This window comes from Numida meleagris, chromosome 1, assembly GCF_002078875.1.
Source record: "Numida meleagris isolate 19003 breed g44 Domestic line chromosome 1, NumMel1.0, whole genome shotgun sequence".
In the NCBI taxonomy this organism is placed as follows: Eukaryota; Metazoa; Chordata; class Aves; order Galliformes; family Numididae; genus Numida; species Numida meleagris.
In genome coordinates, this window is record NC_034409.1 from 1,459,433 (window position 1) to 1,474,680 (window position 15,248).

At 43.7% G+C, this 15,248-nt stretch overlaps 1 protein-coding gene across 1 annotated transcript in view; it reads right to left on the reverse strand.

Moving 5' to 3' along the window:
* Positions 1–15,248, reverse strand: part of LOC110392296 (collagen alpha-1(VII) chain-like) — a 35,684-nt gene that overhangs the window by 10,824 nt on the left and 9,612 nt on the right. The window contains exons 13-32 of the mRNA XM_021384436.1: positions 12,742–12,888; positions 12,323–12,523; positions 11,877–12,016; positions 10,530–10,653; positions 9,083–9,226; positions 8,569–8,759; positions 7,887–8,018; positions 7,505–7,579; positions 7,153–7,233; positions 7,038–7,064; positions 6,875–6,919; positions 6,293–6,361; positions 6,084–6,179; positions 5,211–5,237; positions 4,992–5,045; positions 4,110–4,190; positions 3,511–3,570; positions 3,282–3,317; positions 1,384–1,419; positions 364–396 (exon numbers count right to left, since the gene is read on the reverse strand). Of these exons, the coding sequence (XP_021240111.1) occupies positions 364–396; positions 1,384–1,419; positions 3,282–3,317; positions 3,511–3,570; positions 4,110–4,190; positions 4,992–5,045; positions 5,211–5,237; positions 6,084–6,179; positions 6,293–6,361; positions 6,875–6,919; positions 7,038–7,064; positions 7,153–7,233; positions 7,505–7,579; positions 7,887–8,018; positions 8,569–8,759; positions 9,083–9,226; positions 10,530–10,653; positions 11,877–12,016; positions 12,323–12,523; positions 12,742–12,888 (1,799 nt within the window). The remainder of the gene's footprint in view (positions 1–363; positions 397–1,383; positions 1,420–3,281; positions 3,318–3,510; positions 3,571–4,109; positions 4,191–4,991; positions 5,046–5,210; positions 5,238–6,083; positions 6,180–6,292; positions 6,362–6,874; positions 6,920–7,037; positions 7,065–7,152; positions 7,234–7,504; positions 7,580–7,886; positions 8,019–8,568; positions 8,760–9,082; positions 9,227–10,529; positions 10,654–11,876; positions 12,017–12,322; positions 12,524–12,741; positions 12,889–15,248) is intronic.

Sequence of the window (15,248 nt, forward strand, 5' to 3'; positions counted from 1 at the left end):
AGACCCCTAGAAGTTCTCTCCTGCCTCATTTTTACTTGCTTTAATGTCAGTGCCTCCCTTGGCTGGAAAGTAACTGCTGTGACTGGGCTGTATCTGCGCTTCCGTGAACTCTACCTCCTAAAACTAGCACACGGAAATACCGACTTTCCCCATGGACTAGAGACAGAAAGAGAATGTCAGGCACAAAATGTTAATAAAAGCAAAAGAATTATCAATAGGGCAAGATTTCTGCTATTTTTCCAACCTCTCCTCTCCAGTCCATCACAAGGGATATATGATTCAGTCAGTGAAAGATAGTCCAGCCCCCACTTTTTCAGGCAAAGTTTTATCTAAGTTTCAAGCAGTACTAATTAACAAACTTACTCTGACACCTTTCTTCCCTGGTGGTCCCAAACCCTGAGGATAAAAAGAAATCACAGAAGTACTCTGTTATTTAGGAAAGAGTCTCCCTTTCAAAGGGAGGACTATATATATGGCCTCTTCCAAAACAAGAGAATGCCAGCCTTGCTATGGGACAAAAATGCATCACCTACAGTGGATCACAAAATGCCCAACAGGGATGCAAGCTAAATCCCAAACTCAGTGAAGGTTGTGGCAGAATCCCACCATCTTCAGTAGGTTTTGGGCCCAGGAATGGGACTGAAAGATCGTTCATATGAAAAGGGTAGTTGGCAAATAGCTGCTTTAGTCTGTGCTAACACACACCAAGGACTGACCTTTGGACAGCAATGAATCTTCATGACTGTGCTATGACCCTGCAGGGCAGCTCCGAGCTGGATTTAGGGATTATAAAGCTGTCTTTCTACCTTTTATCTCTAAATCAATTCTGCCAGTGCTACTCTGAAAGAAACCAGTGGTGCATGCCCTTGATCATTAAAACACCATCTAGCATGCACCAGTCTGTTCTGGTGATAGGTCTCAGCAGAAGACATGGTTGAAGGGTCAGGGGTAAGGTCCCTTAGTTCTCTCTGCAGTTCAGTGGGACACATCTCTCTCAATCTTTGGTCTACTGGCACCGCTGTTGGTGGTGCTGAATGGCTATAGCACAAGAAGGGCTGTAATCCACTCATAGTTACCCCCAGATCTGGAGCACCTGGAAATCCTGGGTTCCCTTGCAAAGCAAGATGACATAAGTGAACAGTCTGGGGCAATGCTCATTGTTCTCCTCCATCCACTCCTGAAATCAACTCAAAACTCAGTTCAGAAGCAGAAGAGCAAAGCAGAGAGGAGATTCTGAGCTTCCAGGGATGCTCACTTGACTCCCTGTTGGCTTCTCTCTGCGTAGCCCCACCATAAACACACCTGACTGTGCCTACAAGCTGCAGAAATTCAAGACACCTTCAGCTGAGCTAGTCAAACCCATTCTCATACTGTTTGACTTACTTGGACTCCCTTCTGCCCTGGAGGTCCTGGAAGTCCCTGTAAGACATTGAAAGAGAATTTCCACCGGACTGAAAGCAGATTCAGTATTTTCAATTGCTGATGACCTAATAAAGCATATAAACTCAAGATAACACGGACTGGTCCAGTCCTGGACATTCTTCCACCATCAATGCAGAGGTATACAGAGCATCCAAATCACGTTCCGGAGGGCTGCATCACCCTCATGAGCCTGGCCAGTTGAACAGGAGGTTCAAGATACAAACTATGTATCTGATCCAGGACACTGGCTCAAGAAAGATTGTCAGTCTATTTCCAATTTTCAGTACCATAGCTACTCTTAGGGAAACATGCCTCCATCTCTTTTGATCTTTGAAGTTATAATTGAGTTAGCTACGTGGCCTGGTTGTGTACATCCAGATCCCAAGAAGCCTTTTTGAGGACTTAAATTCCCTCCCTCTGGATCCCCAACCTGATACTTCTGCTGCTCTGTCCTGAGCCTGAAAATGGAACCAGAGCTGTTTTCCCTGCTACTCTGTGCTCCAGTGCCAGTCAATCTGACCCTTTTTCCCTTTTAACATGACCTTGCCCTTTGTTACCCTAGAAAAAAAGATTTGCTATAAGGCTCAGAAGAGTGCACTAAGCATGTTCCTTCCACTGGACATGGTGAAAGTCAGGGGGAATTAGATAAAAGAAAAAATACATGAAGATTTTTGCATAGATGTCATATGTGGGGTATAGCATAAGACCTTGGGTATGGCCAACATCACCAGTGACCACCCTAATAAAGTTTGTTTTTCCTCAAGAGGAGTCCATGAAGCATCTGGCCACAGATTCTTGTTTGTGTGGACCAGGGCCGTGCAATTCAAAAAAATCTTTGCTCTCATGAAGAGCAGACATGAACAGCAAGCTGGCTGTTACCATTTGCAATGACCTTTGATTTTATGGAACGACCCTCCTTCATTTTATGATTAAAAAAAAAAAAGAAAAAACACTGCAAAAAGAAGCAAAATATTTTGCTGAATGAAACATTTCCTTGGACCTTATTCTTTCCTTATTCTTTCCTTCTCTTTTCACATCTCCTGGAAGTATGGCAATAATTTATTTTGGGGTCAAGGTGGATGTTCTCAATCTCATCTGATCTGAAATAAGTAATTGGCACAGATTTATTTGGTCATCAGCTCAAAGCATAACCTGAGCTACTCGTAGAAGGGGACATGCAGAAAGCCATAAAACCTGACTGTAAGTGGTTGCACTTACAAGAGCTATAAGGACCTGGAAGAGTACTGAGGTGGCTTACGTACCACCTGAACACTTGCCTGGTGCTCCCTGTGCTAGAGAAATTTAGATCTCCTGACAAGGCACGTGGAAGTTTGGTGTGCTGGGCTGCAGTCTTGTTCTGGTATCAAACAGCAATCCCAGAACATCTTTCTGCCCTCCTGAGTCCCTTCCTGACCAGTCCTTGCTATGCTTCATCTCCCTATGGTTCATAGCAGCATTACCAGTTGTGGACTGGAGCAACAGTAGTCCAGACCTTTGCCTCTGACAGCACCAAGGACCCTAAAAGCCTTCCTTCCCACAGTCCTCAAGCCTTCAAGCAAGCTGAGAGAATTGGCCAAGCTAAGGTTTCCTTTTTCCTCAACAACTGAAAAAGATGGGCACTTCTTACCAAGGCAGTGCATCTCACTGCCATTCCAATGTCTGCAACATCCTACAGCAATGATTTCTATGGGTCAGTGACTTCCATGGGTCAATGACTGCTGATGCATAGAATTATTTCCATTGCTTTTGAGTAAGAGGTCCATGTTCCTCTAGCCTATGATGATCATTAGAGCTGGTTTCTTTCCTTGGCACTTTTAGTGCCAGGGACAGTGACTCAGGTTCAAAGTTTCCATACCTACCTTTGGTCCTGGTACTCCTGGAGGGCCCATCACCCCCTTAAAAAAGATGAAAAAAACGAAAGCTCAGACTTTAAAACTCACTTTCCTCCCTTCTTTGTTCCTTTCTATTTGCAACCACAGGATGTACCCACCAAGGACAACCTACGGAAGAGGTACTGGAGAAGACTCTGGAGACACTGAACACTGAGGGGATTTTAGCAGAAATCTCACTGCAAAATGGCAAACCCACCTGCTGTCCTTCTTCCCCCTTAGGGCCAGCAGTGCCAGGAATGCCAATTCCTGCCATCCCCTGCAAGGTAAGCACAGCATTGTGCACAAGAGTGCCACATGGCAAACTGCAAAGCATGATACATCCTACCCTGCAATCTGCTTCAGAACTCTGTTCTTAACCACCCTGCTGAGGAGAAGGTGAGAAATTGGCTCTGTAACCATTTAGCTAAGATATATGTCTAGCCAGTAACCTCAGACAAGGCACAAGCAATGATTTGGAGAAGAGAATTAAAAACAAGGATATTTTCAGGGATGACTTGAAGCAGTCCCATCCAGGGGACAGAAGGCATGCAGGGCTTGGGAGGCAGCAGGAACTGCAGCGATCTTCCACCAGGTGGAAAAAAGAGGACTGAGAGGAAAACAAGAGCTTGGATGGAGATGGAGCATCCACCATGCACAAACTTGAGCACATACGAGCAAGAAGTGGAGGGGAAGGGGGGCAAATCCCTATGTATCTCCACTTTATTTTCACTCAATCTACACTATTACTTTGTCTCAGCTATTCTTAGCTCCCTCTAGGGATGGTGGATCTCACAAGCATCTGGTAAGAGTAATGACCTTTTCTCCCTTTTCTCCCTTTGGTCCAGGCAGTCCAGGAACACCATCCAGCCCTACAGGGCCTGGCAAGCCAGGTTTCCCCTGGAAAGGAAAATACATTATCAAATCTTTTTTTCTTCCAAACTGTTCATTACCAATCATACTAAAGAGAAGTCTGCAGAAACACAAGCAGAGAAATGTATTTCCTGATGAGCCTATCTTACCAGTTGCTTTGCAATTGAGGATTTACAGAGATGATTGTGTATACCCAAGATGTCTCCTATCTCTGTCCCCCCAGAATAGGCTATGGATAATTGGTTGCTCAGGAAGAGAAAAATAGAAGTGCTTCCTTGCTATAAGGGAAGATAGAGACTGGGTACTCATCCCTCATGTTTGAATTATTTGTAATCCATGGACTTTCCAAACCAGACATGGTTTCCTTATACTTAGTAGCCCCCCATGGACTGTTTCTCCTCTTGTGTCTCTCTTCTGACACTGAAAATATCCACGTGGGGCTTCTTGTGTGAAGAACCGCCTCCTTTTGTTTGTCTCAAATCTGCCACCTGCTCTGTCTATTTACCATTCTACACTTCAGATCCACCTTCTTGCCCCCTCTGGACTTGCCCCAGCTCTACTCTGTCTTCCTGAGAGGGGGACAGGAGTGGGATGTGGGATGTGGGAAGGAGCAGGGCTGCACTCAGCTGCTCCATGGGTGATACGGGGGCTCAAGGTGGAATCACTGCTACTTTGGAGGAGCCTTCATCATGCAACATTTGCTATCATCCACCAGCATGATTGACCTTGCCAAAGGGTTTGTGGTCATTGTGGGCATAGTAATGGATGCCCCCTCCCACTGTGGCCAATGGCTCTTCCACAGTGATTGGCCATTGGTGGACAACTCACCGGCTCTCCCATGCCTCCTCTGTCCCCTTTGATGCCATTCCTTCCACGAGGGCCCTGCATGAAGCACAGGACAATCATACTTTTTGTCCCAGTGACCCTTTCGGGTCTGGATGGACATCTGGCAAGTACTGAAATCAGAACCTATCAGGTGACTTAGAAATTATAAGACAAGAAGCTTGCCATCATATGGTAATGTGACAGTCAATCTCAGGTACTTACTCTGAGACCTGAATCCCCTGGTTCACCCTGAAACACAAAAGAGAAGGAGTATCACTGCAGGGTAGTAATTTAGAGAGGGGTCCCTCTCTACATTCAGATCCTGGCCAAAAGTTCCTGTAGGATGACAGCTCCACAGACCAAAACTTTCCACTCTCAAAGGAAAGCAGAGCTTCAGTAGAGGTTTCTGTGATCTTGCATGGGCCAGACTCAACTTGAAAAATTTGATATCAACCCCTACACTTAGGATAGATAGAGGGGGAGTTTGGGTCTCTTGAACTCTGCTGAGACTTTTTGACACGTTTTATCTATGTAGTTTTGGCTGTGCACAGCACAAGTAACCCCAGGTATTTCACTCCAGCTACTGAACAAACTTCATGGGAACCTGGAGCTGTATATGTTGGATATTGGGAAAAATATCTTCTCTGAAAGAGTGGTCAGGCACTGGAACTGGCTGCTCAGGGTTGTGATGGAGTCACTGTCCCTGGAGATGTCCAAGAAACATGGAGATGTGGCACTCAGGGACATGGTTTAGTGGGCAACATTGGTAGTAGGTGGATGGTTGGACTTTTCCAACCTTAATGATTCTACCATTCTATGTCTTAGCGACTGCTGAATCTGGTTCCATGTCAGACAAAGCTGACTACGACTTTACAAGCTCCATAACTGACTTCCACTGTGTTGAACAGCAGGGTCCTGGTGGCAAGGAAAGGCATGCAGAGTTCCACCTTCCACATCTCAATGAGATAATCCCATGATGGAGAGGAGGAACGTGTGTTCTTAGAGCCCTTGAATATGTAGAGGTCCTGGATTATGGCAGGTTCCCCCTTTCTGGGATAAATATCACATAGTCATGGTGCAGATAGCCTTGCTCACCTTGATGGAGATTCCTGGTGGCCCCTGTGGCCCTGGTAAGCCTGGTAAACCCTGTGGTCCTGCTACTCCAGGAACTCCTGGCTGTCCTTTCTGTCCCTGCAACAACGAAAACCAGGGGAAATAGAAAAGTGGGCTCTCTCCCAAGTCCCTTTGCTGCTCTGTCAGTGCCACAGACTGAAGGGTCCACCACACCTGGGTACAATACTCACAGGGGGGCCGGGATGCCCATTTCGGCCAGGAATCACCTCCACTCCTCCCAGGACATAGCCAGGTTCTCCCTGTGTGCAAGGAAAGAGAGATGCATATTCAGCTGTGTTGGGAGATCCAGGCAAAAACAGGGCATGGTGTAGCCATACAGACAGCTCAGGTGGGTGCAAGGAAGGAGTAGAAACATGTATTTGAGGATGAGGGAAGGACAGGACAGCTGCTTCTAGGAACTACCTACAACTGGTCTTGAAACCTTAACTTACTGTGTCCTAAGTGTGTACAAACAGGCTTATTCACGATGAAAACTCTCAAAAATGCAGAATGACTCAACCAACAGCTATCTGCTTCTGCAAATAACCAACTGAAACATGCTGAGGACCTGTGATAAGAAATGAGCAGTTTTCTCCATGAAGACAGTAGACCTAGCCAAGCAGAAGGACAACTCCCACAGACAACAACTAGCACTGTTATATGTAACTCAGAAGTTCATATACACTGAAGGTCCCTATGCAACTGCTCAGAAACAAGAGATCACAGCAATATAAGAGCTTTTTTTTGCAAAGAAACCCAAGAATGAAACTCACCCTGTCTCCTTTTGGCCCCACTGGTCCTGGATAGCCAGGAGATCCCTGGAATTAAAAATAAACCATGCAGCATTAAACCACAAAGCACCCGTAAGATCTTCAGTGTGTTCAAGCTTTAGGCTCCCACTGTATTTATAACATTCACTGCATTCAAAATACTTACAGTATCACCTTGGATGCCAGGGAGGCCCTGCAAAACAGGAGAGAGAGAACTGAGAGCCACGCTCACTTCTCTGTTAACTGCCACTCTTACGGGGTCTGCTGAAGTAAACACATACCATGAGTCCAGGAGGACCAGGAGGACCTGTTCGCCCCGGTCTGCCTGGCAGTCCAGGAATGCCATCCTTCCCAGGTAGACCCTAAATGTATGAAAAATAATAGCCTGCAGGTTGTGGCTGCAGACCTGCCAACCCAAGCGTCTTCATGCATCACTGGCTTTCTGCACTGCTTGAGGGAATCCTCAGCTGCCAGCAAATGCAAACACGTAAAAGTTCCTTTTTGCCTGATTTTCAAAGCCAGCATAGAGCAGCATGTATCAAAACACCAGCATAAAAAGATCTGAAGATCTCCTTGTTGTTACTAATCATTTAACTTCATATTAATTAACCAAGCGGATGAAAATGGACTCACCCTCTCTCCTTTCTCTCCCTTCATAGTAAACCCATATGGGTCATAGCCTCCACGAGCTGGTGAGCCCCTGAAGTTCTTGAAAGGAAAATGGAAGAAATGATCCATAGATCATCATTCAGCAAAGGATGGCAAATAAACCCAAACCAGAGTGACCATGAAACACAGGCCAGAACACCCCTTGTCTTATGAATCAGAAGCAAGGAATAAGTTCTACCACTATGGATTGGTTCATATCCTCACTAAGGGATATAGTTTAGTGATGGGACTCAGTAGGTCAGGTTGGTGGTTGGACATAGTGATCTTGAAGGTCTTCTCCAACCTAGGTGACTTTATGATTCTATGTATTATTTATTTTCCTGTGAATTGGTGAATGAATTCTCACCTTTTGACACCAGGGACCACAAGCCTCCACTCCTTTCTGGATGTCTGGTTCAGCTGGAGTTGGACTGGGGAGGTGTACCTTGTTGTCTGTGTCATTAAATGCCAACTGCTTGTCAGCTTCATGTCTGGCAACCTACAGCACGGAGTTTGGGTTAGACTGGTGATCCTCCAGGTTTTGGGGCCAGACATCACAAATCAACCCTCAACGTGTCTCAAGAGGTTACTGTGTTTTCATGTCACCAACTTATTCACTGAAATAGCTATATCAGTGTTGGAGATAACTCTTTGTACACATCCTTACCAAAGATCCATCGATCAGAGTTAGAAGAGGGTAATACATTTATAATACGTTCAAATACTTTGCCCCTGCAGTGGCTGTATGTGACAAAACATTTGAAGCTCCATTCTGGCTTCTTCAGTTCTACTGTCTTGATCTCAAAGTTTTTGTTCTTCATGCTGATGGGCTGAAGGTTGATGTTTGGACTAGATGATCTTAGTGATCTTTTCCAACCTTAATGATTCCATGTCCAGGACTGGACAGTGGGTGAAGTCAGGATTGGACGCAGTATTCTAAATCTGTTACTTCCTTTCTTTGACACTTTGCTTAGGAAAGTAGCTTGTCCTTATGTGTGACCTATGCCAGATAATTTGTCTTTTATTCAAAGGTCTGTGAAGCAACTCACCTCCTCAGATGGCAGCTGGGTCCCTGAGGGCTGAAGGTCAGAACAAATGACTTCTATTAGCTCTCGGAGGATCTGGGGGAAGTCATCAAATGTGCTCACATAGAAAACGTTCTGGAGGTTCTGCTGCAGTAAAATGTTGTTGAGTTCAGCAGGGTCAGCTCCTGAGACACCCACAGCAATGACGCGGATTCCTGAAACACATCACTCTCTCAACGGAAGCAAAAATGTCTAAGATCAGAATTTCCAAATCCCTCATCAATGCCTTGCTGTTAACAATCTCTGATGGGATTAGTACTCCACTAGCTGCTGGAGAATTCACTGACAGCAGTGTGCGTGAGTTACAGCAACACAAAGGCACTCAAGCCAGGAACAGGAATAAGAAAAGATGAAGAAGTGAAGAAAGCCAATGATACACTTGAAGTGGACAATTCACATAACCTTCTGGAAAATCAGCCTCTAGCTGTACATGGAGGAGAAGCAAGGCCTTAGGGAAACACAACAGGGTAGTTCTTACCCAAAGCATGGGCTGCTCTGGCAGGTGGCAACACATCATCCTGGGATCGCCCATCAGTCACAAGCATGAGCACATGAGGGAACTCTGGTCTCATCCCTCTGGAGGGCTGAAATAACTCCTTTAGCATAAAGGTTATACCACGACCTGGGCAAACATGGAGAGACACAAATTAAATCTACAGAAGTGTTAGGTCTACAGGTGGGTTCCCTTTCCAGACATAGAGGGAAGAAGGCATTCAGTGTCGCCTCATAAACAGGTAGAGGGCATTAACAAAGGGCAATGCCTTTTGAGAGAAGACAGCAGTAAATCAGACTGGCTGAAATGGTTCAGGTTGAATTCCGTGGATAGTTCTGGAAAAGGAAAGATGCATTTGGGAGATATGAAGCATTTTACATGCATTTTAGGGAAAAAAAAATCACAAAATTCTCATTTCCAAATTTCCTTAGAAAGATCAGGAAAGTTTCCTAAAGAACTCTCCCTCAAGCTGAAATGGGAAAGAAGCCCCAAAATAACATGGAAAGACTCCTAAGAGAGGTAAAACGCCTCCATTGACACAAATCCCACAAAAAAAAAGAAGGACTAGAGGCAAGGTAACTTAAGAACCTGCAATCTGCCCAGTTTCACACTCACTTTCCCTAGCCAGTCCCATCCAAATTGTTGTATTCTGACCAGCTCTCCGTGTTCCTGACCAATACCACTGAGCCAGGATGAGGTTTACAAGCCTTCATTTAACATATGTGGGTTCCTCAAGGTTTCCCTTTATGTTGACTGTTGAGAAGATATTTAGGTGGGTCATTTTTAAAAAGTTAAAACTAATTACCTTCAATTTAGTATTATTGCTTTTGTATTTTTGGGGAAGTAGGTATACCCCACTGACCTGCTGGGAATGTGTAGGTAGAAAGTGTTGTCTGAGGTTTTGACAATATAAGACAAGTTTCTGAATTTCTGAGAGACTGAGCTGATGAAGAGCTGTGTTGTTTGCACAACAGGAGGAAACACAGGACATTTATGTGATGACATGCCATGAAAATAAGACTAGGTACATTGTTTCGTTGTTAGAGTAACAAAACAATTACCACTGGAATTTGCTGATTAAAATGTGCATGGAGAGGGTAATAAGGATGCTTCAGCATTAACTATCCTTATCTAATGTTTATGGGCTAGGTCTCCAAGCCAGGTATAAAAATCTCCCTCAGGGTCATAAAACAATGAAGAGAAACCCAGCAGTAAAACTAGGACACGAATAAAGGACACCAGACTAGTTGGATAGACCATCCCTGGGAATAAAACAATATATAGTTCTCTGCTCTTAAATGTAACAGAACTTTAGACCATAGCTTTCTAACCAGGTAAACTGGTTCAAAATATTCAAACACCTTCCCAGGCCTCTATCCTCTGTCTTGACCCAGAAGAGCCACCCAACATGTATAGACTGACATATACACACCCGTTTTTGTGTTGCCTCCAGCATAGTGCAGCTCCTTGACAGCTTTCAGAGCACTGTTGCGGTCCTGGTGCTTGTTGAAGTGGAAGGCTGCTCTGGGCTCCTCGCTGTACTGTGCAACAGCAACCTGATAAAAATACAAAAGGTCAAGAGAGGTGGAGGGCTTAGGAGCACAGCAAAGGTGCCATCACTTGGAGACATCCAAGGTCAGGCTGAACCAGGCCCTGAGCAGCCTGATTTAGCTGTAGATGTCCCTGTTCAGTGTGGAGGAGTTGGACTAGATGGCCTTTAATGAAGGACCCTTCCAACTCAAATGATTCTATGATGCACTGATCACTCAACGAATCTCCTTGAGCTAGATAATACAACCAGTTGCATTGCAAAAGAAGTGGTATTTCTTAGTCTGTATTTCTTACAGATTAAAAAAAAAAAGGCACAAAGACATCTGGTTTGCAGAGAACACACAGGGTACAATTCAGATGCTTAAGCATGGGTAAGGTACTATTTTGTACTCTAGGGCACCAGAAATTTAGGCTGATAGATATAGCACAGAGCTGATGGGAAATACAATTCTGGCAGCTCATGGCTGGGTGGGAGCAGCATCTCCCATAACAGTGTGCAACCCTCCTGAATCAAATCTTCACCTCTACCGACAGCAAAGAGAGCTCAGCTACTCAGTTCTTACGATATCAGCCTAAGTTGAGATGTCTTCACCTCTCCACAATTATTTGTTAACCTAGGATAAATTCATCAAATGCCTAACCCTACAAGGCTAACTACAAGAAAAGACTGCAAGAAGCTTCCCATTTCCTTCTCATCTGAAAGCTACACAGATCCTCATTTCAAAGGACTAGTTCACATATAACATTAATTAATCAGAAATGACCTCAAATAAAATATCTATGGAGTCCTACCACTAGCTTTGCTGGGTCATGTTTTAATACCGTGGGCTGCATTTTGCCCTTGAGAAGTTTCATATCATGGATTGAGAATCTGGGCTTCCTCTCATTAGTGGTCTGGATGTGGGAAGAAATAGGGTCCTAGAAAGGCACCCAAAGGCTGATACATCACTGGGCTCCAGTGTTTCAATAGGTCTGGGATTTGTTTTTTTCCTAATGACTTGGCCTTGGAAAAATAACCAAGCAATGGGAATATCTCCAAACGAGTAGGGATTCAGGCTGAGATTTAGAAGACTTCTATTCTGGTCTTTGTTAGATGAGTTTTTAGTCAAAATGTTTAACCTCTACAAACCTCAACATGAGTGAGTAGACTGCTGTCATTGCAGAAGTGAGCAATGGGTAAACACTTGGATGGAAATCACCCTCAGGAAACAGAATAACAAACACTTGCCTGTGTCCCTTCAGGCCCAATCTTAGGGAAATAGGAAATGATCCGGAAGAGGAAATCCTTCACTTTGTTGAAATTACTCCAGCCAATACTCGAGGACTCATCCACCAGGAACCCAATGTCTGCCTTGAACTTGCCACAGACTGCAGAGAGAAGAGAAAATCTCTGTAAGTTGTGGGATCCTAGAGCGTTCAGAACAATGAGACAAATGCCAGCTCAAGTATATTCTGTGATGTCAAATGTTGGTGAGCAAGCACCTTCACCCCACAGGATGGTGCTGAGAGCTTAATTGCATCATACATTGTTTGTGTCTTCCACTTCCCTGACACTGGCCACTCTCACTACATACTGATTGAAGACTAGGGTTTTGAGATCAGAGAAAACCATCATTCCTGGTGGTTTGACCCACTTCTACATCATCCTGAAATCACACATAGATACACACTCACTTGGCCCAGGGAGAGCTGTCAGTGGTGCAGAAGCTGTGGTAGTTGACAGTAGGCTGTCTGCGGCTGGTGGTAATGTAGTGGTGGCTAGAGGAAGAGGAGTGGTCCTCACATTGCTCGGTGATGGGGATGGGGATCTCATGGCAGCCAATTTTGCAGAAGTCACGGGAGAGACTGGTGGAGGTGAATCCCCGTGAGGTCCAGCTGTCAGCCAACATAGAATCACAGAATCATTAAGGTTGGGAAGACCACTAAGATCATCTATCTAGTCCATTGATCGACCCATCACTGCCAATGCCAACATCTTAGATATGATATTTTTACCTTGCAAAGCAACAGAAATGTAGAAAAAAAACCCAAGAAATTAACCTAAATAGCAGTTATCTGGGAAAAACTAGAACACAACCTTCCTGCCTTCATACCTGTTTGCCCAGTGAGTGTTGTCTCTGGTCCCTCTCTATCTCCAAAGACCGGTTTTATGGAAAACAAATATGACTCGTCAGAGCTCAGTCCTGTCACTCGGTATGATCTCAAAGCTGCTGACAGCACTTCCAGGGAAAGATCAGAAGCTGAAAAAAAAAGGAAGAAATGTTCATTATAGTTTGCAAAGGCTGCTGTGTATAGAAACACAATTCTTTTTGTTAATGAATAGAAAGCTTGCTGAGAAATAGAAATAAGCTTAACTTGAGAAATGTGGTTGCATATAATAGATAGTTTTAGTTTAAAGTGATGGGAAAAATCTGTGAAAATGTCATAACAATGTTTTGACATTTTAGAAGTGCCTTATTTTGGAGATGCTGAATGATGAGTTTTGACAGTGTTCAAAATGAAATTTGTACCTTTTCATTCTGAAATAACATTTTCCCTTAAAAGAAAAATGGTTAGTTCCTGGGGAAATAAATTAAATCATTGTAAATAACCTGTTTCATTTACATTAAATTACATTTACAATGTAGATGTGCCACTATCTAGCACTAAAACCCTTTGTTTCATGTAATGGGCTTTTCACATAATGAGAAAGCGTAAGTTTACCGCGCCCTGGCAAAAGCAGATGTTGGTAGTAGACAGAGGTGGGAAATACCTTGATCATACCCAGGGTGGGATGCACAACGCAAGGCTGGCAAGCTTATGGAGGAAGAGGTCTACAAGCACTAGAGAAGGATGATGGTTTTTGCTGGGGACAGTTTTCAAAGAATGAATGTGAGATTAAATAATCTTCCAGATATTGATCAAATAGAAGCAAACTTCATGGCTTTGGTGTTACAAGAACACTCAAGAGATGGAAGAAAGAAGAGAGAGGAAGGCAACACGGTGAAGAATTGGTGGTGATCTTTTCCAATATTAATGAGTCTGTGATTCTATAACATCTAGCTGAATCTCTCCAAGGTTTCTCCTGTCAGATAGGGCAGGAAGACTGGATATGGATGGAGCCCCATCAAGGTGAATGGGGTTTGTTTTATGTAGCATCAGAAATGGAGATTTACAGCTGTGACAACCTCCAGCTGAGTGGAAGAGGATCCAACCTCTTACAGGGCAGGATGGTTAGAGTAGGGAGGTAGGGAGGAGGGCATTAAATGAGCTCAAATGGGGGGAAAGGGAAATGGGTAATGAATGAGCATTCTTTTAGAAAAAAAATCAAGTTGCTGAGGAGAAAATTAATCAAGGCACCAAGAGAAAAAAAAGGCAAAATTCTTAATTGTCTTTCTATACTTGGATAATTAAACAAGAGAAATTCGAATTACTCATGAGCATAAATTTAATCTCATTGGTACTATTGAAACTCAGTGGCAAGATTCATGGGATTGTGATGTTAAATCAATAATTATAAACCTATTTCAGAAGGATCGATCGAGTGAGGGCACAGTGGGACTGTCAGACGTGGTATTATCCATTTCTGAGCCCCTGACAACTCTGAAACCAATGATTTTTGAATACTTACAGATCGATATTTTAACAGCATAGCACAGGAGAGGAACAGTTACATTAGATCACTTAAATCACCCTAGAGAGCTGAATGTTCTGTTCCCTAATCACTTATCCATAATATGTAGAGGAAAAAAATGATGTTATCACAGGAGACTTCATCCTGAGTGACATATGCTGCAAGCCTTAGGCTGCCAATACTAAAATGTCCTTGGAATTAAAAAAAAATTAAAGTTGATGACCTGGTAACTCATAAAGCACTGCAGGGAGCACAGGGGAATTTTGTCAGATCTGTTTTCTTTATTGACTTGTGAAGATTAACTGATTCCTAGCAAAAAAAGGTAGTGGCTGAAGCAATGACAGGAAACTTGCTATATTGAAAGAGGTTTGAGCCTACTCCTGAAAAAATATCAAACCTGGTTCTTTAGAAGGGCAAACCCAGTAAGGCCAAATCAACTGGGGAAAAAAACCCAAACAAATATACACTAAAAATTATGAGCAATGATTAGGAAAGTTTTGAAAGCTCTTTACTGTATAGGAAGGCTTCTAAACAGAAAGGAATTAAGGCTGTATGGAAAACAAAACCAACCACTTTTTGGTTAACTGCAACTGTTCCTAACAGGCTCAAGTCATACCAGGGGAGGTACAGGTTGGGTATTAGGAAAAATTTCTTCTCAGAAACAGTGTTGAGGCAGTGAACAGATTGCCCGGGAAAATGATGGAGTTACTGTCCTTGGAAGTGTTCAAGAAACATGGAGATGTGGCACTGAGGGACATAGTGGGAATGGTGGGGATGGGCTGACAGTTGAACTGGATGATACCACCTTAACAATTCTATGACTCTGTGGACAAGCAGACTCTAGAAGAAGAGACTGATATTGCTAACCAACAGGCTTTTTTTTCTAAGTAATTTTCACTTCTTTTTCTTTCTCTGAGGATTTTGTAGTGGTCACATGGGCTATCTTGTGAACCTCCTCAGTGAGCCAGCCATATTTTTTTTTGCCCT